General features: G+C 46.4%; 1 protein-coding gene across 1 annotated transcript in view; it reads left to right on the forward strand.

Annotated features, from left to right (window-relative positions):
* The first annotated feature begins 12,603 nt into the window (after nucleotides 1-12,603).
* OGA (O-GlcNAcase) overlaps nucleotides 12,604-24,858 on the forward strand; it is a 247,621-nt gene continuing 235,366 nt past the window's right edge. The window contains exons 1-2 of the mRNA XM_033940315.1: nucleotides 12,604-13,549; nucleotides 15,565-15,616. Coding sequence (XP_033796206.1) covers nucleotides 13,384-13,549; nucleotides 15,565-15,616 — 218 coding nt within the window. The 5' untranslated portion in view covers nucleotides 12,604-13,383. The remainder of the gene's footprint in view (nucleotides 13,550-15,564; nucleotides 15,617-24,858) is intronic.

Raw genomic sequence — 24,858 nt, forward strand, 5'->3', positions numbered from 1 at the left:
TAAACTATAACAAGTTTTACCTCATGCAAAGTTGTCATTTCTTTAATAAGACATTATCTATTTTTTTCTGCGGCCCTGCAGAAGGGATGAGTTTGACACCACTGCACTATAGGTTACAAAATACCGACAGCCTAATTTGGTTTATAACTACCCATATTCAAGAATGCCTTATACAGATTGTGAAATTATTACTATTTGATGCCTTCAGAAAGTCAGTGTGATGTTTTGCCTAAAATGTTTCTTCACATATACAAACAAAAATTATGGGGAAAGAGAGTGAAGTTGCTTACCTATAACTAGAGAATGACACGGGGAAAAAATTTGTCCCCGTCACCGCCCCGTCCCCGGCCCACCATCCTCTGCACCGCCCTGTCACCGCCATTCCCTTCACCGCCCCGTCACCGCCACTGCCATCCCTTTCACTGCTCCGTCACCGCCACTGCTACCCCATTCACCGCCCCGTCACCGTCACCGCAGCATACATTTATTCTTTCTCTGAGGTCTCCCTTTCCTGCTTTTCTTGAGCAATGCAATTTACCTTTTGTTCCATGTCAGGCAGTGATATATGAATCTTGTTTTGTGGAAGGTTTGCTGACTTAAGGCTTTACCGAAAAGGAGCAAGGTGTGTATTAGAGGGAAGAGAACAGATGACTCGTGGTTCTAATTACCAGGCCCCTCCGCAATAACATTGCACATGGATATGAAATGATCCTTTTTCCAGTGCAGAAATGAACAAAAGGCTGTTACTGCATGATCTGCATAGTACTGTCCATTTAACAGACTGCAAAAAAATGATTGGGTCCTGATTTTCCTATGGTAATTCAGGATTTTTGCAATTAAATAAAGGATTAAATATCTCCTAAAGGTGGTGGGAAAGCATCAGGGCCAAGCATTTGCAGGTTACTGAAAATGGCTGATTTCCTGGTCTGGGAATGGCACTGCTGTGTGTTCCATTCAAGCCCCCTGTGGGCATGTCATTGCATAGTGAGCATATTTCAATATACTAAGGGTATGATGCACAAAGCTCCATCAATTCCAGTTAAAAATGCTGGGTTGGGAGCGATTTCCTTTTACCAGGCTATGCTCACACAACTAGCATGCTGTTTGTACGGTAAAAGAGGAGAGGGGCTATGCCTGGTACTTGCTTAGCAGAGCAATCGCTAGGCACAGCTCCTCTTCCTGATCAGCTGATCACAGCTCTTGAGCCGGCAGGGGACGCCGCGAATCAAATGAGGAGCCAGTATATTGGGGGGCGGAGTCAATGCGGCAACGTGCAAGTCGGGTAGAGAGTTGGAGGAGACAGACCACATGGCGGAGACAAACATGGCCGCTGGAAAAAAAATCAAACACCCGGTCCCGAACCAAAGACACACGGTGAAGACAAGGTAAATAGTGGTACTTAGAAGGGGGTACATTGGCCTGCGGGGACAAATCTTTTCACCGTTTTTGCGGGCGGTGAAAACTTTTGTCCCCGTGTCTGCGGCGATTTGGCTATGGAGTCTCCATAACCCGCAGCCAAACCGCCGCCACGCCGCGGCTCCCTGCGGGGATCGCTCCCCGTGTCATTCTCTACCTATAACAGGGGTTTCTCTGTAGACAGCAGGGGAATGCAGCCACACTTGTTGGTTAAGTCCTAGACTGATCCTATGTATTGGTGCTCTTCCTTAGCTACAGTAAGTTTTTGGCTTACTGGGCATGTGCAGGGATTCCTGCCTTCCGAGGCTCCTCCCCTTGAACTGTCAGTTGTCTCTAGCTTATGAAGGTAGAGATGACTAGATGTGTGTGGGGAAGGTGGGTGGGAGGGTAAGCATGGCTGCATTCCCTTGGTGTCTACGGAGAACCCCGGTTACAGGTAAGCGACTTCACTTTCTCTGGAGACAAGCAGGTGAGATGCAGGCACGCTAGTTTGTGAGTCCCAAGTTAGAATGTGTATTATGGGAGATGGTGATAAATTAAGGAGCAAACATATTGCATAGGACAGACTATGCTGCGCTTTGGTCCACACAGTAATGCTTAGTAAATGTGTAGATGGAGGACCAGGTTACACCTTTGCATACGTCCTGTAGCGGATTTGATCGAATGTTTTCCACTGAAGAAGCCACAGCATGTAATCTGTGAGTGATAATTCTGCCAGGATGTGGCTGACATGCCTTGGTGTAGAAGAATGCAATACATTGGGAAATCCATGTGGAAATGGAGGCTAGTAGACCTGGATTGGCCGGGTTGTATGTGATGAAAAGCTAATTGATATGATGTAAAGCTGCAGTCTCTCGGAGGTAAAACAAGAGAGCTCTTCTGCAGTCCAGAGTATGGAGGAGTTTTTCCACCGGTGTGGCATGTGGAGGAGGAAAGAAGGATGGTAGAGCTATGTTTTCACTGAGGTGGAAATCTGAAATGACCTTAGGAAGGAATTTTGTGTGCATGTGCAGCTGCACACTACTACTGCTATTTATTATTTCTATAGCGCTAAAATGGCGTACGCAGCACTGTACATTTTAACATACAATACACAGTCTCTGCTCAGAAGAGCTTACAATCTAATTTAGACAGGACATTACAGGGTTGGGGAGATTATGGTAGAGGAAATGATACAGATGTCTGACAGCAGTGAGTGGGAGTTTAAGAGTTGAAAGCATACAATTAGGAAAGAATTGAGAATACAAATAGTTTCAAGTTTATTAGATTTTTATATACCGCTTATCAAGGTTATCTAAGCGTTTTTACAATCAGGTTCAAGCATTTTCCCTAGCTGTCCCAGGGAGCTCACAATCTATCTAGTAAGTCACTAGTGCCTGGAGTTCACTGACCCAGCGTGGCAATGTAATAGAAACATAGAAACATGATGGCAGATAAAGGCTAAATGGCCCATCCAGTCTGCAGCATCCACTATCTTCTCCTCTCCCTATTGGCTAAGGCTCTTAATATTTGCATCTCCTCTCCCTATTGGCTAAGGCTCTTTTACACCTGCATTGTGATGTCATAGAACTTTAGTAACATAGAAACATGATGGCAGATAAAGGCCAAATGGCCCATCCGCAGTAACCATTATATCTTCCTCTCTCTGAGAGATCCCACGTGCCTATCCCAGGCCCTTTTGAATTCAGACACAGTCTCTGTCTCCACCACCTCTTCTGGGAGACTGTTCCCTGCATCTACCACCCTTTCTCTAAAAAAGTATTTCCTTAGATGACTCCTGAGCCTTTCACCTCTTAACTTCATCCTATGCCCTCTCTTTGCAGAACTTCCTTTCAAATGAAAGACTCGACTCATGCGCATTTATGCCATGTGGGTATTTAAATGTCTCTATCATACCTCCCCTCTCCCGCCTTTCCTCCAAAGTATACAGATTAAAGATCTGTCCCCATGCGCCTTATGATGAAGACCACACACCATTTTAGTAGCCTTCCTCTAGAAAGCAGTGCGTGCACATAGATCTCATGCTTATTCATTGGGGAAATCCTGAAAACCCGACTGGATTGCGGCCCTCAAGGAGGGACTTTGAGACCCCTGCTCTAGACCGACTCCATCCTTTTTAAATCTTTTTGAAGGTGCGGCCTCCAGAATTGTACACAATATTCTAAATGAGGTCTCACCAGAGTCTTATACAGGGGCATCAATACCTCCTTTTTCCTATTAGAATACCTCTCCCTATGCAACCTAGCATCCTTCTAGCTTTCGCCGTCACCTTTTCAACCTGTTTGGCCACCTTAAGATCATCACATACAATCACACCAAAGTCCCGCTCTTCGGTCTTGCATATAAGTTCTTCACCCCCTAAACCAGGGGTGTCCACACTTTTTGGGCTTGCGAGCTACTTTTAAAATGACCAAGTCAAAATGATCTACCAACAATAAAATTTAAAAAACCCACAAAGCACACTGTATGCAGAGAAAATGTTAATTATCATTTATATTTGGGGGGGTTCAAAGAGGTCAAGGAAGATGACTTTAAAATATGGAATGTCACCTCAGTAACAACTATACAAAAATAGACAAATATACCCTCTCCCCTTTTACTAAACCATGATAGTTCTAAATCTAATAGATGCTGGCACTACCATCTAGACATAGGGACATTGGATCATCTGTTGTTCTATTGACCTTTGATACTTAACTTCTGCAAGTCAATATAGGGACAAATTAACCACATACTGGAATCAACAATCCCTTTGACATATGAGGTAATTATATGTGGAACATTGCTGCATGTCAAGCCTCCTATGGATCGCTACAAAGGCAGGCTCTTCTTGATTATGACAGGGATAGCTTTGCAGATGATAACCCACAATTGGAAGAATTGCGATCGCCTCAACTTTCCATTTTGGTGGGCCAGTTTATGTTTAGGGTACAAATACGAAAAGATGAATGCGGATATGTTGGGGAATAGCAAATTATTTAATTTGGTTTGGGGCCCTTTGACATCCTTTTTTAATTCAACATAGTTGTCTTGGTTTAATTTTTTTGTTTATTTTAATACATGTCCAGGATGCGGAGGGTGGGAGCGGGGATATCTTTTTGGATTATTTGTTGATTAAATTGATGAAGGGGAGGGATATTTATCTTCTGCATTGTTATTAGTGGAATTTAAGTGCTTATTTTGTTATTCATGTCTGTATAATTTATGGCACTGTGTATTAGCTTTGAAAATCAATAAAGATTTAAAAAAAACAACAAAACCCCACAAAGCACACTGTACACAGAGAAAATGTTAATTATCATTTATATTCCGGGGGGGAGGCGGTTTAAAGAGGTCAAGGCAGATCACTTTAAATTATGGAATGTCATCTCAGTAACAACTATACAAAAATAGATAGCGGTTTTTAGCACAGGGAGTAGCACTGAATGCCCCGCGCTGCTCCCAATGCTCATAGGCTCCCTGCGCTAAAAACTGCTATTGTGGTTTAGTAAAAGGAGGCCATAGCACAAAATACAGACAGCAGATATAAATTCGGACACATTTTGATCACTAAAGGCTCCTTTTATCAAGGTGCAGTAGGCAGTTAACGCGCAGAATACCGCGTGTTCACCTGCCTGCCGCGCAAGTCGCTAATGCCTCCATTGACGAGGCGTTAGTTTTTTGGCGTGCCGCAGGGGTTAGCGCGTTCAGAAATGTCTGACGCACTAACCCCCGTAGCGCACCTTCATAAAAGGAGCCCTAAATTTAAAATAAAATCATTCTTCCTACTTTGCTTTCTGGTGATTCCATGAGTCTCTGGTTGCACTTCCTTCTTCTGACTTTAAATCCAATATTTCTTTCTTTCTGCCACCTACATGCTTCCTCTCCTCCAGACCTCATTTCATCTCCCTCCCCGTACCTTCAAAAACGTTGGTCGGACGGACGGGTGCCAAGCCTGTCCATCCGACAGGCCAGCCATCCATTGAATGGCTGGCCTTAGGACCTGATTGGCCCAGGCGGCTCAAATCCCGTCCACAGGTGGAGCCTGAGATGCCTGGGCCAACCGGAATAGGCCCAGTAGGCTTAGGACCCTCCTGTGGCCTAGGCCCCGCCCACAGGGGGAAGCTTGAAGTCATAATGCCATTATACAGAACCACGGTGAGACCTCATTTGGAATACTGTGTGCAATTCTGGAGGCCACACTACCGAAAAGATGTGCTGAGAGTAGAGTTGGTGCAAAGGATGGCCACCAGGATGGTCTCGGGGCTCAAGGATCTATCGTACGAGGAAAGGCTGAAAAATTTGCAGCTGTACTCACTCAAGGAACGTAGGGAGAGAGGAGACATGATCGAGACGTTTAAGTATATTACTGGCTGTATCGAGATGGAAGAAGAGATTCTCTTTCTCAAAGGACCCTCAGCCACAAGAGGGCATCCGCTCAAACTCAGGGGCGGGAAATTTCATGGCGACACCAGGAAATATTTCTTCACCGAGAGAGTGGTTGATCCTTGGAACGAGCTCCCGGTGCAGGTAATCGAGGCAAACAGCGTGCAAGAATTTAAGAGCAAATGGGATGCCCATGTGGGTTAAGCCAAGGGAACCTATCACCAGGAGTGGGATCCCTAGGATAGTAGACTTGGGGGTGGGTCAGTAGAGTGGGCAGACCTGATGGGCTATGGCCCTTATCTGCCGTCATCTTCTTTGTTTCTATGTAGTATTTAGTGCACACTAAATCAGTTACCACAGCTTAGTAAAAGAGCCCCTATGCATTTAAGAAAATATTAAGTGAAACCCAAAATGATTGTTGCAGTTGTCCGGGTCTCGCCGTGAGACAACTGCAAAAATCATGACGCCAGCCCAAAAGCCTAAGAGAACCAAAAAGCACAGTTACTTACCATAACAGGTGTTATCCAGGGATAGCAGGCAGATATTCTCTACATGTGGGTGATATCATCCACGGAGCCCCGCAGTGGACAGCTTTTCAAGCAAACTTGATTGAAGATCTTAAAGTTTGCTAGTGCTACACCGTGCATGAGTGTGCCTTCCCGCACAGCTAGAGGGCGCGTCTCCTCAACGCGATCCTCAGTTCAGATAGCTAGCAAAGAAGCCAACCCGGAGAGGTGGGAGGGTTGCGAGAATATCTGCCTGCTGTCCCTGGATAACACCTGTTATGGTAAGTAACTGTGCTTTATCCCAGGACAAGCAGGCAGTATATTCTCTACATGTGGGTGACCTCCAAGCTAACCAGGATGGGACGGTGGGAGAGTTGGCAATTTAGAACAGATTACGTAAAACCGACTGGCAGAACTGGCCGTCGTGCCTGGAGAAAGTATCCAGACAGTAGTGAGAGGTGAATGTATGAACCGAGGACCAAGTGCCGGCCTTGCAGATCTCCTCAATAGGCGTTGACCTGAGGAAAGCGACAGACGCCGCCATCGCTCGGACTTTATGCCCCGTGACCCAACCCTGCAGCGGGAGACCAGCCTTAGAATAGCAGAATGAAATACAAGCAGCCAACCAGTTGGACAAGGTGCGCTTGGAAACAGGATGCCCCAACCGATTAGGATCAAAAGATATGAAGAGTTGAAGAGCCGTCCAATGAAACTGGGTGCGTTGGAGGTAAAAAGCCAATGTCCTCTTACAGTCAAGAGTGTGAAGCGCCACCTCTCCAGGATGAGAATAGGGCTTGGGAAAAAACACTGGAAGAACAATGGACTGGTTGAGGTGGAAATCTGAAACCACCTTAGGCAAGAACTTAGGATGAGTACGAAGGACCACTTTGTCATGATGAAAAACAGTAAAAGGCGGGTCCGCCACCAGAGCTTGCAGCTCACTGACTCTGCGCGCAGACATGAGGGCAATCATAAACACCAAGTGAGATACTTCAGATGAGCCTTATCAAAGGGTTCAAATGGAGGTTTCATCAATTGAGCCAGAACCACATTAAGATCCCAAACCACCACGGGGGGGGGGGGGGGGGGGGCTTGAGGGGAGGATGGACACTGAAAAGGACCTTCATAAATCGGGAAACCACCGGATGGACCAAGAGCAAATTTCCATCAATTGGCTAACGAAAGGCAGCAATTGCACTGAGGTGGACTCAAACAGAAGTCGATTTGATACCAGACCGAGACAAGTGCAGATAATCCAGCATGGAGCACAATGAGGAAAGACAGTGGCTTCATGCGATGCGTAGCACACCACACAGCAAATCTAGTCCATTTCTGGGAGTAGCATTGTCTAGTGGAACTCTTCCGAGAGGCCTCAAGGACATCCCGCACTGACTGAGAAAAAACGAAGGAGGGAGTTAGGTGGAAAGGAACCACGCTGTTAAGTGTACAGACTGCAGATTGGGATGCAGCAGTGAACCCCGGCTCTGAGACAGCAGAGAAGGAAATACAGGCAGAAGCAGAGGCTCCCTTGCACTGAATCGGAGGAGAAGGGAGAACCACGGCTGCTTGGGCCACCGAGGAGCTATCAAAATCATGGTGGCGTGGACCGACTTGAGTTGTACGAGAGTCTTCAGAATCAGAGGAAATGGAGGGATCGCGTAGAGGAACTGTCCCGTCCAGTCTAGAAGGAAAGCATCCGCTTCGAGACGATCCGGGGAGTAAATCCTGGAGCAGAAGCGAGGAAATTTGTGGTTGAGGGGCAAGGTGAACAGATATATCTAGGGAGTCCCCCATCGAGCAAACACCTGACGCAAAGCGACCATTCGTGCGGCTGGAGAAGGCGACTCAACCTGTCCGTGAGGCAGTTTTGCTCGCCTTGGATGTAGACCGTTCGAAGGAAGATGTTGTGGCGTATTGTCCACTCCCAGAGCCGAAGAGCCTTCCAGCAAAGAGACAGGGAACCCGTACCCCCCTGCTTGTTCACATAATACATCGCCACCTGGTTGTCCGTGTGCACCAGGACCACGCGATCCTGAAGCAAATGCCAAAAGGCTACCAAAGCATTGTAAATGGCCCGAAGCTCCAGCAGGTTGATGTGGTAGCGACGGTCGGCGCTCGCCTAAAGACCCTGAGTTCAGAGGCCTTCGAGGTGAGCCCCCCCAGGCATACGCAGAGGAGTCTGTTGTCAGGACCTTCTGCAGCGTGGGTGCGAGAAAGAGAAAACCTCTGGAAATATTGGAAGAGAGTGTCCACCAGCGGAGCGAACGTTTCTAGGAGGGAGTCACCGCAATGTGCTGAGATCCTGCTCCTGTCTCCACTGGGACGCTAGGGTCCACTGAGGCACTCGGAGGTGAAGTCTGGCAAAAGGAGTCTCATGAACGGTGGAGGCCATGTGTCCCAACAGGATCATCATCTGCTTGGCCGAGGCCGTGGACTGAAAGGAGACCTGCTGGTACAGGTGAATGAGGGCGGCCTGCCGAGGCTGAGGTAGAAATGAGCGGAGGCGAACCGTGTCCAGCACCGTCCCTATGAACTGCAGAGACTGAGAGGAGCTTGGGGAAGATGACCTCGAAGCCTAGATGCTGAAGGAACATAATAGTCTGTTGGTTCGCTGAAATAACCTCCTGCCATGATAGTGCCTTGATGAGACTGTCGTCGAGGTACGGGAACACTTGAAGACCCTGCGATTGCAGGGCCGCCCGCCACCACCATGAAGCACTTCGTGAAGACCCGTGGGGATGAAGCAAGCCCGAACGGGAGGACCCGATACTGCAGGTGAAGGTCTCCCACCTGAAAGCGAAGGAACCTGCGAGAGGCTGGGTGGATCGGGATGTGAGTGTAGGCCTCTTTCAGGTCCAGTGAGCACAACCAATCTTCTTCGTCCATCAGGGGATACAACATGGGAAGAGAGAGCATACGGAACTTCTCCTTGACCAGGAACTTGTTCAGCACCCGGAGGTTCAGGATAGGGTGTAGGTCCCCGGTCTTTTGGGGGACTAGAAAGTACCGGGAGTAGAACCCGGTGCCCTGCTGACACAAAGGGACCTTCTCCACCGCCCGAAGGCGAAGGAGGGCATGAGCCTCCTGGAGAAGAAGAGGGAGTTGCAACCTGTTGGAATGACACTCTCTTGGGGGCAGGCCCGGAGGCGGCATCCGAAAATGAAGGGAATACCCCTCTCTGATGACGGAGAGGACCCAGTTGTCTGAAGTAATCAGTTCCCTGCGGCGACAAAAGGCACTGAGGCGGCCCCCGATAGTCAAGAGGAGAAGGCTCGAGGACGGAGAGGGCCGGCCCGCTCCGACAGGGATAGTCAAAAGGACGGCGCAGGCTTAGCCGCTGCAGGGGTCTGAGGCTTTTGAGGGGCCCTCTGCTGCTGCTGACGCCGAGGTGACGGCCTGGAAAAAGCCGGCGTGGACTTCTGGGGGTAGCGCCGGGGAGGCAACTTGTACGACTTAGGAGGAGCGGGCTTCGCCTTGGGTCTGACCAAGGAGGCGAAGGAGCGTTCATGCTCGGAGAGGCGTTTGGTAGCCACCTCGATGGAGTAGTCAAAGAGCTCATTGCCCAAGCACGGGAGATTCGCTAGATGGTCCTGTAGATTCGGGTCCATGTCAACTATGCGGAGCCAGGCTAGGCGGCGCATGGCTACCGCAAAGGCGGAGACCCTCGAGGAGAGTTCAAAGGCATCATAAGTCGCCTGAAACATATAAAGGTGAATCTGCGACCGCGTATCCAGCAGACGGCGAAATTCGGTCCGGCGATGGATAGCCAAATCATCCTGAAAAGAGGGCATGGATTTGATGCAATGTTTGAGACAGGATATAAAAGTAAAATTGTAATTTAGAACCCTGTTCGCCATCATTGAATTTTGGTACAGGCGCCTGCCAAACTTGTCCATAGTCCGGCCTTCCCAGCCTGGCGGGACAGCCGCATAGACCTTGGAAGGATTAGACTTCTTTAAAGAAGACTCCACCACCAAGGACTGGTGGGAGAGCTGAGCCTTTTCAACCCCTTACATGGGACCGTCCGGTACCTGGATTCCATCTTGGACAGAATGGCTGGAATGGCATAAGGTGTCTCCAAATTCCTGAAGAAAGTCTGCTGCAAGACCAGATTCAGGGGGAGGCGAAGGGATTCCTTCGGTGGATAAAGAAGCTCCATCTCCTCCAAATATTCCCAGGTATACCTGGATTCTGACTGGAGGTCCAGTTGCAGCACCTTGCCCATGTCCAGCACGAACCTGGTGAAGGAGAAGGCTTGCCCGCAGAAAGCCCTTCAAGGGGCAAAGCCAAGCAGGACTTCGGGGCAGCAGAGAACGAGGGGTTGCTTCCCTCGAGTACTGCGCCGGCAAGTCAGTGGCCACAAGCATGGACGTCAATGAGACCCCGCTGAGAGAACAAGGGGGAGTCGACGACAGCCTGCGCTTAGAGAGCCTGGAAGGCGAGGACCCGGGGGTCCAAAGGACTGAGACCCGGGGAGCCCGCCTCAGTGAGCCCGGGAAGAGGAGACCTTCTGACGCGGCAGGGAGGTTGGAGTCTTCGACCTCGAAGCCCCTCGGCTCGGAGACCAAGACGGCACGGGAGATCGGCGAAGATGAGAGTCAGACAGTATGAGATCCTGAAGGAGGAAGAAGAGACTTACCCGAGGCCGAGGTCTTTGAAGCCGGAGCAGCTGAGGCCTTCGAAGTCGAGGGAGACATGCTCGGGACTGAGGTCTTCAAGGCCGACGTCAAAACCGGGGATCAAGGTTTTATCCGCTGGCAGGTCCATGGTGAAGAGTTCCAAAATCTTGGCCCGTCATCGACGAATAGCCCGAGATTGGAGAGTGGCACAACGAGGGCACGGATCTGTAGGGTGATCAACACTTAGACAAAGTATACACCAACGGTGCAGATCTGTGATCGAGATCACCCGACCGCACTGCGTGCACTGCTTGAAACCAGTAAAAGGCCGGGACATAAGGCAGGAAAAAAGGCCGCAGCCACGGAAAAAAACGGGATGCCCAGTCACGATCGATGTATTTAAGGTCTATTTTTTTTGGTAAAACAGAAAAGACGCAGGGCACAGCGACTTCCGATGAAAACAATAAAAGAAGCCGTGGTGCAAGAAAGGCACTTAGATTCGCAGAGAAGAGAGACAGGGCTTTCTGGCTCTGCGGAAAACTAAGAACTGAGGACCACGCTAAGGAGACGCGCCCTCTAGCTGAGCGGGAAGGCACACGCATGCACGGTGCAGCACTAGCAAACTTTAAGATCTTCAATCAAGTTTGCTTGAAAAGCTGTCTGCGAGGGGGCTCCGTGGATGATGTCACCCACATGTAATAATAATAATAATAACTTTATTCTTCTATACCGCCACAATCTTGCGACTTCTAGGCGGTTTACAGTCAAGAGAGCTGGACATTCAGCGAGTTACAATATGCAGATAGTCAGAGGAAATACAGAGTACAGAAACTTTAAGAAAGCGAAAAATAAAATATACAGTTTGCTAAGAAATTTCCGAGAGGACCTGTTTGAGAGAGGTAGCGAATTACAAAAAATACAGCGAATATTACAATATACAGTTTGTTAAGAATTTTCAGAGGGGACATTTTAGATGAAAGGTCCAGAAATTACAAAATACAGTTTGATTAGGATTTCAGAGGGGGCATATTGGGAAGAAGAGAAAAGAAAAAAGTGTTCGGTGCAGATTCTGTTTAGGTGATATATCTATCGAATAAGGCAGTTTTTATCAGTTTTCTAAAAGCGTTGTAGGTCAGTCTAGCTTTATTAATGTAGTTGTCTAGCCAATGTTATTGTTTGTTTGCTTGGTACGGGAAGGTTCTATCCAGAAAGGTTTTGTATTTACTGTTGGTAATGCTTGGGTATGCAAAAAGATAGCAGTTTCTGGTTTGTCTTATAGGGTTGTAGAATATGAAGTGAGATTGCAAGTACGTAGGAGTTAGTCCCCAAACTAGTTTGAAACATATGCAGGAGAACTTGAAAATTATTCCCGCCTGACAGAATATGCTGCCTGCTTGTCCTGGGATAATGTTTGCTATCCTCCGGTAGAACGGCTTAAACTTTAGGGGAAAGGTAATCAGTGCTATCTAGCTCTGACTCAACCACGACATTTATATAAAATCGATTGCCACAAGCGATCTAACGGCTATTTAGTGCCTCACCCCGAGCACCTTAAACACGCCCTGCCTTCCAAATTACCTCTTTCCTAAAAGTAGGTCAAGTGGAAAATCTAGCACGTCGCGCTTAAAAAAAAGAAAAAAGCAGCAGCATACTGCCCCTCCTCCACCCGCCCACTTCCAGGTTGCAGCGCACGCGCAGCACTAGCTGAGCAACCATGAACTCGCAGTAAATTACGAAAGAAACGATATTTTTTCTTTCTCTGCCCCTCAGAGCACTTGCTTTTTCCAACATAAGGGAAATTAAAGTTGGAACGAGTGAAAAGGAAGACAGTAGCTACATTTTATTAGGTTCGTGAGCTGCGCCCCAGTGTTGTTTTGACCGGTTTGATCCGGTTTGTTGCGCATGTGCAGTAACCATAAACAGGAAGAAACTGTGGAGTAGGCGGATATTTTCTCTCTTTTTTGAGTTGCAGTAATACTAAATTGCATATGTGTATAGTTAGGGCGAAAATCGGTTTGTGACATCCTTTTTTTTTTTCTCTCTCCGTTGGAGGAGCCAGCAGTTTTCCGTCGGGGAAGGGCGTTTTCCCCCCCGGGCGCTGCTGACAAAAGGTTTTGTGGGCTGCGCCTCGAGCTTCCTTGGGGTGTTTAATCAGGGTGGGGGAGAGAGCGCGAGCTTCAGGGAGGTCGTTGGTAGATTCCGGAGCATAGCTCACTTTTCCGTTAAGGGGGGGGAAGGGGGGAAACCCGGGATCTTTTCTGTTCGCACCTGGGCCTCTTGCAATTCCCTTCCCCCGTCTGTTCCGTAACAACGATCGCTAAGGCTCGAGCTTGTTCTCTTCGTGCGTCAAAAGTGTATGTAATGTAGCTGTCGCCTACGGAGACGATTTTTTTTTTTTTTTTTTTGCGCGCGCGGTTTTTCCTTTTTACGGTTTTATTCTTGTCAACGCGGTGAGAGGAGGTCGGGCTCGCTGCAGAATGGTGGTGCAAAAAGAAGGCCAGGTGGCGATCGAGGAGCCGGCGGCGAAGGTGAGCTCCAGCTCGGCCCCGGTGGAAGGGGTTGCTGCCACCCAGGTCGTTGAGGAAACGGATACGGAGGCTGAAGACGCTGGCGCCAGAAGGTTCCTGTGTGGCGTCGTGGAAGGTATTTACTTATTTATTCAATTTTCTATACCGTTCTCCCAGGGGAGCTCAGAACGGTTTACATGAACTTATTCAGGTGCTCAGGCATTTTTCCCTGTCTGTCCCGGTGGGCTCACAATCTATCTAATGTACCCGGGGCAATGGGGGGATTAAGTGACTTGCCCAGGGTCACAAGGAGCATCATGGGTTTGAACCCACAACCTCAGGGTGCTGAGGCTGTAGCTTTAACCACTGGGCCACACTCTCCCCTAGGTCTTGTGAAATTGCCCGTGGTGTTGGATGCGATCCTCCGGTGCAGAAAAATGTGAATGATTAAAGCGCACCTCTGGAGGAAAGCGATTAAAAAAAAAAAAAATGCCCTTTGGTGAGACGATCTTACAATTGTCAACGCGAGTCCCACCCCTCGATTGCTACTTACATTTGCAGTAGGGCCCTTGGAAATGAATTAGGCCGAGTGACATTTAACGTGCGCTGATTCATTAGCAAAAAAGACCCTCCGCTTTCCAAATTCCAAGTCCTGTAGATCGATACTAGAAATACGCACTCGATTGGGGCTGAGCTGAATTAAATTCTCCGTTGGTTTTCTCTTATCGTATGCATTGTTAACGAAAATATATGTATTGAATCCTTGTTAAGACGGGTCCTTGTAGATGACGTGTATGGTGGTTCTTTTTGAGTGTATAAAATGATGCCTTCGCTGGTCCGAAGAGCAGAAACGCTGTTGATCGAATTAATGTTCAGGATATATGATATTAGGGTTTTAGTGATGCATTTCTGCTTTTCTTTTTTCATGCTGTCACGGGCTTCCTGTGGTTGTGATGTCTGCCATGTTGTGCGCTTTAGTTGAAACTATGTGAATTTGTTAATTTTAATAACTTAATGGTGTGCTATTTTTTACGTAGTCCCTTTTTTTTGCATTTCTTCTTGTTTGTTGAGATGGAAAGAAAAAGGAAGGATCCTTGCTACAGTGTGTGAAGGTACAGATGAAATGATTTCTGTAGAGAGATTTTTGTTCAGGACTTAAAATAGCTTGTCACTGAGCTGATTCACCCAGTGTAATCTACTAAAACTATTTTGAATTTTTCTTCGTTTTGTCCTCTTAATGCTTTTATGGTAAAACTTAGAACTGAGTTGTGTTTCTAATGGCCCCACCCCCTTGTCATTTCTGGGTATTGAAGGTTAGGTGATCACTACTTGTTATCAGTATGGGTGACTTTTTTCTTGACTGAATACTTAATGATAAATTGGCAGACTTGTTGCAGTGGATATTAATTTTGTGTTAATGATCTGAATGGTTAGGTTGTATATTCAAGTGGTCACTGAAATTGTACTATACTGTATATAGCTGTCTCTTCTCCTATGCTTTATGATCTGTGGTCTTCATCAAAAAGAGTATGAGAAGAGACTTAAAAGATCTTAAGGCTCCGCGCTGGCCAAAAACTACCACTTGCTCAAGAGGAGGCGGTAGCAGCTAGCGCGGACGGCAGTTTAACGCACGTTAAACCGCTAGTGCGGCTTGATAAAAGGAGCCCTTAATGTAGAAGAAAGGCAAGATAGGGGTAATATGATGAGACATTTAAATTCCTACATGGCATACATGCACATAAGGGAAACTCTCATTTAAAAGGAAGCTCTGGAATGACAGAGCGTAGGATGAAGGTGAAAGGGAATAGACTAAGAAGTAACCTCAGCATATACTTTTTTCATGGAAAAGTTAGTAGGGTTAACGTATGCTTCCTGGTTAAAAGAATCACTCTACAAGTTTCTGATATTATGAACATTGTATTGATTATGTGACTAAAAATGTTTGATTTCATTTTCGAGTTTGGCCTATTTTCAACATTTCCTGCAATTACATTTTCCTTTTGTTCTTTGTTGGCCTTTAGGAGAAAGATAAAAGCTGCACTCGTATTTGGCTGTAAAATGTATTTTAAAAATTTGTGTAGTTTAATTGTTTGCAGTTAAAGTGCCTAGCATTTTATTTTAATGTGGCAACGTCATTCTTACTATCCACAGGATTTTATGGAAGACCCTGGGTTATGGAGCAAAGGAAAGAACTTTTTAGGAGGTAAATACAGTTTTCTGTTGTTATAACTTGATTTTTATTTAAATACATTTTATAGTTTAAGATTTTCATGCTATGTTGCTTGACTGGTATATTGTTGTAGTGTTTTTACCAGCGAACATTTTAAAAAGTCATACTTAGCATATTTTTCGCTCCATAAGACGCACCTGACCATAAGATGCACCCACCTCTAGAGGAGGAAAAACTAAGAAAAAAAATTTCTGAACCAAATGGTGTACCCTGTTCCCCCTCTGGTCTAGTGGTAGGCTGGGACAAGGTATAGGGCACATCTAGTGGTGGGCATGTCTAATGTTAGCCAGCCCCAAACCAGCCAGCCTGACCACCAGCCCCAAACCAGCCAGCCAGCTCCAGGCCAGCCAACTGGCCAGCCAGCCCCAGGCAAGCCCCCCCCGTATCTTTTAAAATTCTACCCAGCAACTACAACCATCTTCCCTCCCTGCCTGCCGCAGCACCTACTTTGCAGACGGTGCTCGCAGCTAGAGAATGACATGGTGACAAAATTCATCACCGTTCCCGTCCCCGCGGATAACCAAGGGAAATAATCCCATGTCATTTTCTAGTGTCTATTTCAATCTCAATCCTTCTACACCAGCATTCTTCAAAGCAAAGCTTGCGGGTCAGTGGTTGTGGCCATTCATACTCTGATTCTTCCCTCTCTCCTTAAAGAGTAACATGAAGATGGTTTCCCGTGGTTATCCACGGGGACGGGAACGGTGATGAATTTTGTCACCGTGTCATTCTCTACTCGCAGCCTTCGCTCTTCCGGGCTCCTCCGTATTTTCTGGCCAGCGGCGAAACAAATCAGCAGCGTGGACATCAGGAGCAAGCTTTACGCTCTCCTACTCGGCCCTGCGCTGCTTTCCGAATGGTTGCCGTAAGTTCTCACAAGTCCTGCGAGAACTTACGGCATCCATTTGGAAAGCAGTGCGGGGCCGAGTGGGAGAGCGTAAAGCTTGCTCCTGACGTACGCTCTGCTGATCTGTTTCGCCACTGGCCAGGAAATAAGATGATGGTGCTGGACCAACAGGTAAAAAAGGGGGAACGGTAACGACGGACAGATGGGGCGATGGGTTAAAAAAAAAAGATGTTGCGGCGTTGGATTGCTTTAAAAAGGTAGTGCAACGGCGGGCGAGTTTTATAATGATACGGGAGGAGGGTAACAAAATTTGTATCTTTACTTCATAAGACGCACCGAGATTTCCATCCACTTTTTGCTGGAAATAAAGCACGTTTTATGGAGCGAAAAAATACGGTAAATGGAATTTTAAAAAATCTTTAAACCAGTGTTTTAATTCCATTAAAATGCAAAAATTCCTAAGGGGAGAATGCAATGTCAGCAACATTAATGGCAGCTTTGAGCTAGAACTCTGGATAGCAGATCTTTATTTTCACATCATTCCACTTAAATAAATAGCATTGTATGCTATTTAATAACAGCAATAGAGAGCTTATTGGATGGTGACCAAAAAAAATCAGATATGAGCCATTCAGTAGGGTAGATCAAACAGCAACAACAAAAGAAATTGCATATAGACTAGAGAGCTGCATGGGAATGGAGACGACGGAGGACCTGTGGGGCTCTCGTGGAGACGTCCCCTTGGGTCGTGGGGCTCCTGTGGAGACACCCCCTCGGGTCGCGGGGCTTCCACAGGGTTGGAGGCACCTCGAGCCGAGGGGCTCGAATATCTTGGAGCACTCGCCTCCTTTTCCTGCTCTCCATCTGGCTCCTCTATGCAGCACTCCACCTATAGTCGATCCGGAAGTCTTTCCCCCGACGTTGGAGCTAATGAAGGAAAGGCTTCACATCAGCCACGTGCAGCGAGCAGAGCCCGCTGCCCTGCGAAGAAGTGTGACTGAAAGGCAGGAAGGTACAGTTTTACGGGAGGAGGGCAGAAAAGGAGGGAGGGAGCGAGCAGGCACACGCACGTTACACCGGGGAGGAAGAGCATTGGAATATGGGAGGGGCCCAAACGGACACAGAAGGAGGGAGGGGGCATGAACTTGGGTGAGAGGATGGAGGAAGGGAGGGAAAGATGCTGAGGTGGAGGAGGGAATAGAAAGGGAGAGTTGTTGGGCATAAGTGTGTCAGTGAGAGGGAAAGAGATGGTGTACACGGGGAATGGAAGAAAGAGGAGAATTTTTAGTCATAGGGAGGGAAAGAGGTACACATGATAGGAAAGAGAAAGTTGAAAGCTGAGAGAGAGAAATGTGGTGGTGGAAAGGGAACAGTAGAACAGATTGAAAGCGATGCAAGAGGGAGAAATGTTGGATATAGTGGTGGAGGGAATGGAGGGAGAGATGTGGCATGGTGCTGGAGAGGGGTGATAGGAGAAATGTTGGGCAGGGAAGAAAGATGCTGCACATGGTCAGGGGGATGAGAGAGGGATAAATGCTGGACCTTGGTAGGAGGAACCAATGGACTGTAAAAGAATTTGCAGAAGACAGGAAAACGGAAAAAAGAAACTGAGATCAACTTGATGGAAAAATAAGTCTCCAGACGACAAAGGTAAAAAAAGGAATTTATTGACTAAAATATGTTGGCTTTGGGACATGTATATAGCAGATGTCTTTGTATTGTGTTCAAAAGGAAAGGAAATGCATTTCTGGTTTTATTTCTATAGTGCTGAAATACCAAACACTGCCAGCAGAGAATCTTCAGAGATGGCCAGAACTCCCTTCCACCAAGTGCAGCAGTTGCTGGCAGCATCCTTGAGCCACTGAGGTGCCAGCATCTGTGACTCAGGGACACTACTGTTGCCTGCCAAGCTTGGTAAAAGGGACTCCTGGCCACCTGTAGAGGAAGTCCTCAGCTGACATAACTTGGAGGTCCTCATCAGCTGAGTATTTATATTTTATATTTACCTTAGAGGCTCTGGCAGAAATCCATTTACAAAGTATGTATTCTTCCCAATTAATATTTCCAAATTAACAAAGTGTCTTTGCTTATTTGTAAATGGGTCTCCAGTGTTCTTCCCAGAAATTTTTTCCAGCCGGGTGGCATGAAAAAGTAGCCGAGTGGGGCGGGACAGGGAAATTTGGTGGTGGGGAAAATTAAGGGCTCCTTTTACTAAGCTGCAATAGTGTTTTTAGCGCGTGCAGAATTGCTGCGCTACACGGCTAGAACTAATGCCAGCTCAATGCTGACGTTAGCGTCTAGCACGTGCAGCAATTCTGCGCGAGCTAAGCGTGCGGTAAAACTGCAATCGCAGCTTAGTAAAAGGAGCCCTAAATGTGTACTATTTGTATTAGTTAATTATTTTTAGTTATTTTCCAATGCTCAATATGACTGCCTTTCTTAAGGTTTGACACTTGTTCCATAATTTTTTATTAAATTTAAGACGTATCCAATTCTAGAAGTGAATAATTAGATATTTGCCCTCTTTCAAATGGTATAGAGCAGCATCTCTCAAACTTTTTTAACTCCGGCACACTAAACGGAGCAAATGTTTTTCATGGCTTGAAAAAATTTCTGGGGAGAACACTGTTGCCATTAGTTTTCAAGGTCCAATCACGTCAAAGAATGATGCTTATCTGGGCAGTTGTATAATAAAAAGAATGGATAAGATAACGAGAAGTGAAATTGTCATGAATCAGAGGGATACATACCCTGTAGGTCCTAAAAGCAGGTTTGTGGATTAGATATAAACTATGAAGGCAGTGGTGTACCTAGCATATGTGACCCTGAGGCCCATCATTTTTTGACACCCCCTCATCTGTATGAAAAACATGATTTTTAGTAACAATCCACACAACACACAAGAGCGTACCTAGGAAAAGGCAGCATCTTACATACTGCAGTGAGCAGTACATCAATACACCCATTGTAAAACTAAACAAGCCAGACTAGTACAGATCAATCCTACACAGTCAATCCTAACTGAAAATCATGTCTTTTGAACACACAGAAAACACCTTTGCCTAGTATGGAATATGTAATCACAAACTAACCCCTCTCCCTTTTTACAAAACTGTAATGTGGTTTTTAGCCATGGTGGTAACAGCTCAGACTTTCATAGAATTCTGAGCAATTACCACCATGGCCGGTGCTAAAAAAACACTCTACAGTTTTGTAAAAGGGGGGATAAAATAGAAAAACGTAGACAAAGGTTAAATTGAACCACCAAGAAGCTGAACTCTGCATACAATGCAACACCACAGAAACAGCGATGCATCTCCCCTAAAGCAAAAAAATAAATAAATTGAATTTTTTTCTACATTGTCTTCTCTGGTTTCTGCTTTCCTCATAGTCTTGTCACTCTCTTCCTTTCATCCATTGTCTATCCTCTCTCTGCCCCTTCTATATGGCATCTTCTCTCCTTGTAGTCCCCTTCCATCTCTCCTTTCACCCCTATTATTCTGGCATTCATCTTCTTCCCTCCCCTCCTCCAATGGTCTGGCATCTCTCTCCTCTTCTTCCCTCTCTCACACCCCCGTGGTCTGGCATTTTACTCTCTCCCTTCCCCCCACTTCCATCAGCATCTGCCCCCTTTCTTTCCCTCCAACCCAATTCCATCCAGTATCCTTCCCCTTTATGTCTCTCTCTCCTTTCCCTGCACACCAATTCCATCAGCATCTGCCCCCTTTCTCTCCCTTCACCACCCTTCCATACCACCTTGACCCCCTTTTTCTCCCTCCACCACCCTTCTATGCTCCTCTCTCCCTCCAAACCAGCAAGGTCTCATGATGACTGCTTCTGTTGCCTCTGCCTCTGGAAGATGTAAGTGACGTTGGAGGGGGTGGGCCGGCAACTCCCAAAAGAGTATTGCATGTGAAACATCCTAGGACTCCCCATGGGCAATTTTTGTGAAATAACTAATGCACAAACCAGTGTGCTAAAAGCGAAAATTAATAAACAAAAAAAGAATAAATAACTTATCAGGCTGTCTCTGCCCTTCACTCGAGGGTGCAACTGCAGCCAAAAATCATCCGAGCCAAACAAAATCACAAGCTGGACAAGAATAGTGAGTGTAGTACTTGGCTTATCCAAAACAGTCCAGAGAAGGAATATGTGTAGCCAGCATATATAAGATTCATCCAATGGGGCTCTGTTTCGAGAGATTAGACCCCCTTCACACTCTCCAGAAGTCATAGCAAAAGTAGTTAGGCAAAGTTGAAAATGGTTGAGCTCAGATGATTTTTGGCTGCTGTTGCACCCTCAGGTGAGGGGCAGAGACAGCCTGATAAGTTATTTATTCTTTTTTTTTGTTTATTAATTTTCACTTTTAGCACACTAGTTTGTGCACTAGTTATTTCACAAAAATTGCCTGTGGAGAAGTCCTAAGATGTTTCTCAAGTAATACTCTTTTGGGTGTATGATTGTGACAACTGTGCATTAGGGGCTGTGTTTCCCCATTGCGGTCTGTGGGACTGAGGACTCCCCATTCACTCATAAAAATTAAGTGTCCTTGTCAGGCCTGTCTCTCCCCCTCACTCAACTTGGGTCAGGGGAGAACTTTTTCCTCCTTTACTTCAGTACTCCTCTTTTTGGTTTTTTTGTTGCTAAGGCTTATCAGTAAGTAGGTGGTATCCCACAGATTTGAATCTTTAAAACTATCCTGCAGTCACTGGAGTACCACAAGACTTTACGAAAACATTAACAGATTTAGGCTTCTCCCAGATGATAAATTCTCCCACACACTCCTCAGGTAACATATTAGGCCTGGTCTTTACCCTAAATATTCCTCTACAAGGCGATAAAACGACTAACTACACTAATATCCCAGTACCATGGTCTGACCACCACTATTATATTTGATCTCCCAGTCAAAGACAAGCCAATTGTATATAAGGACAAACCCCGAGTTAAAACAATATTCAATCCTGACCCGGTCAACCCTGAATCTTTCTCCCTTGACATTTCCAAACTAACAAAATAATTGGAGCCTATGAGAAACTCCCTAGAAGAGGCAGCCTCAGCATGGCACAAAGAAAAACAAATGTGTACTATGAAAAGCTGGCAAAAACAAATCAAAACACCAACACACCAGAAATCATCTCCATGGTTCACTGAAAACCTTAGATAAAAAAAAAAGAAAAGTGAGGAAAGCAGAAAGATCATGGTGCAAATCGAGAAACCACAAAGAGAAAATCCTTTGGAAAAACCTACTAGAAGACTATAAATTAGCTACCCTGAAAGAAAAACAGGCCTACTACTCAAACCTGCTACTAAAAGCCCCAAATAGATCCAGAAGTCTCTTTGCACTAACAAAAATTTTTTCACTTCGTCAAAGGGAATGGTCAATCCCTACAAACAAAACTAGATGGTGAAACCTTGTCTACCTTTTTTTTTTTTCTCCATGAAAAAAATACAAAAAATCCGTTCTAACCTAGACTCGACTGTCAACTCATTACAAATTGCTCCTGCCGTCACACCACTAGGCACTAATTCAGTAGCAGATACGCTCTGTCACTTTAAAACAATCTTTCTTGCAGGCTTGAACAAAGCAGTTGACTCACTGCGCTCATCAGGCTCAACCTTAGACGCCTGCTCAGCAAATCTACTGTATCGGTTAAAGAAGCCTTCTTTCAGTCAGTTCTTCCTCTAATTGGTGAATCCCTAAAATCTGGAGAAATACCTGTGGCATGGAAAATAGCAGTGGTCCAACCTATCCTAAAGAAACCAAACGCAGACCCCGATAACCAAACAACTTTAGACCAGTCTCAAATCATCTATTCATATCAAAGATTTTAGAAAAAGTTGACCTACAACAACTACAAGATTTTGTAGATATTCAAAAAAGCTCTGCCAATCTACCAATCAGGATTCAGGAAATTCCATAGTTCCGAAATAGTCTTATTAGAAACATGATGGCAGATAAAGTCCAAATGGCCCATCTAGTCTGCCCATCCGCAGTAACCATATAGAAACATGATGGCAGATAAAGGCCAAATGGCCAATATTGACGACTTTTGGAAATTCCTCGATAAAGGTGAAGATGCATTGCTTGTTCTCCTTGACTTCAGTGCCGCCTTCGATATATTCTTCTCATCTCCAGACTAGCTAACATTGGTATCTGTGGCACAGCATTATGCTGGTTCTCCTCCTTCCTAAGAAACATATCACAGAGTGTACTGCTAGGATCTATCATGTCACATCCCAGACCACTCAAATATTTCATCCCTCAAGGTACTTTACTATAACCATTGCTCTTCAGCTCATCAGACAAACACTTGATATCGCATCAAAATACAGCATTAAAATCCACTCATTTGCAGATGATATCCAACTCTACCTCACACTAGGTATGAATCAGGACACCTATAAAAAAACTACAATGCTGCCTATCCAGAATCAAAAACTGGATGACTGCAAACAAGCTAAAACTAAATGCAAACAAGACTGAACTACTTTGGATTAGTGCTTCCCGATTCACCAATTTGAATCGGTGAATCGATTTGTTTCCATAAAAAATCGGACTCACTGATTCAGTGAGTCCTGACTCTCCTGCAGCAGCGGTGAACAGGCTGCTCCTGGCCTGCCCACCGGGGTCTTCCCTCTGCCATGTCACTGATGATGCGACAGAGGGAAGCCCTAGCAGGCAGGCAGTGAGCAGCCTGTTCACCGCTGCTGCTTTTGGACTCCCAAAAGTTGAGGTCTCACTGGGGGGAAGGAGTCGATTGGGAAGTGCTGCATGGGGGAGAGGGGATGGGAGGGAGAGAGAGATGGAAACCTACTGCACAGGGGTTGGGAGGGCGGAATGGAATTCCTTTTTCCCGTGCAGAATCTCACCGCACCGGCCATGTTGGCATTGAATATCACCGTGTTGCAGTATTGGCAGTAATTCCCACATGCTGCCTGCCACTGACCAAGAAATCTCTCCATGGCAGAGGGGAGACTTCCGGGTTAATGGCAGGCAGCATGTGAGAGTCGCTGCCAATACCGCGACCCGAAGCAGCAAATGTTGGAGTACAGGGGAGGAGAGGAAGGAAAATTGGTGGCCCAGAGAGAGGGGAAGGTGAGAGGAAGGAAAGGGGAGGAGAGGGGGACATGCATGGTGAGGGGAGAGGATGAAACTGCACATAATGGAGGGGAGGAAGGGAGAGATGGTGCATGGAGGGGGATAGAGAGATTTAACACAGGGCACAAGAAAGGGAAGAGAGAGGTGTTGAACATGGGGGTAGATGAGTGGGAGATACACAGGAGTTGGATGAGGAGAAGGCAGGAGATGGAGCACAATGGAGCAATGGATGCCTGGAAATGGGAGCAGAATGGAGTGATGGATGCCTGGAAATGGGAGTGGGGGAAGAGAGTGGGAGTATGCAGCAGGGAAGAGAGGGAGATTTCAGGCTACAAGGGTGGGGAAGAGATGCTGGGCTATAAGGGTGGAGGAAGGAAGATGCTGAGAATAGTAGAACCCTGAGAAGGAGGAGAGGATGGCAAGGAAACGGATAAGAGGATATATATAACAGAGTAGAAATATGGTAATGGAGGTACATTGAAGATGAAAGGGAATGGAGGGCTGATGGGGATGGGAGAGAATAGGGAAATTTGATAGGTAGCTGAAAAGTGAAAAAGAGAAGGGTAACGGAGGCAGAAAAGAGCTAAAAAGGAAGCTCTGAGGTTGTGGCATTGGGCGATTTCTCACAACATCCTCCTTCGGGCTGTCTATATTCAGGGTCAACAGAATTGCCTTGCAGACAAATTGAGTCGTCTGCTTCTGCCTCACGAGTGGACGCTCAATTCCCCTACACTTCGTCAAGTATTTGCTCGATGGGGAACTCCTCGGGTGGATCTTTTTGCATCACCCAACAACTTCAAACTTCCTCTGTTTTGTTCCCGCATTTTCTCGCCCCTTCGTCTAGAGGCGGATGCTTTCCTTCTGGACTGGAGGGGTCAGTTTCTTTATGCATTCCCTCCATTCCCTCTAATTCTCAAAACTCTGGTCAAATTGAAGTCGGACCATGCCACGATGATTCTCATAGCTCCCAGGTGGCCCCGACAACCTTGGTTCTCTCTTCTTCTTCAACTCAGCATCAGGGAACCTCTTCTTCTACCAGTTTTTCCTTCTCTGCTCACTCAGAGTCAGGGGTCTTTACTTCATCCCAACCTACAGTCTCTTCACTTGACGGCTTGGTTCCTTTCCACTTGACTGATCCTTCTCAATTCTCTCAGTCTGTTCAGGATGTCTTTCTGGCGTCCAGAAAACCGTCCACTCGTCAATGTTATGGTCATAAGTGGACCAGGTTCTCGGCTTGGTGTTCTGCTCATAGTCTTCAACCAAAAT

The sequence above is a fragment of the Geotrypetes seraphini genome, chromosome 4 (genome assembly GCF_902459505.1).
Source record: "Geotrypetes seraphini chromosome 4, aGeoSer1.1, whole genome shotgun sequence".
NCBI classification, from domain to species: Eukaryota; Metazoa; Chordata; class Amphibia; order Gymnophiona; family Dermophiidae; genus Geotrypetes; species Geotrypetes seraphini.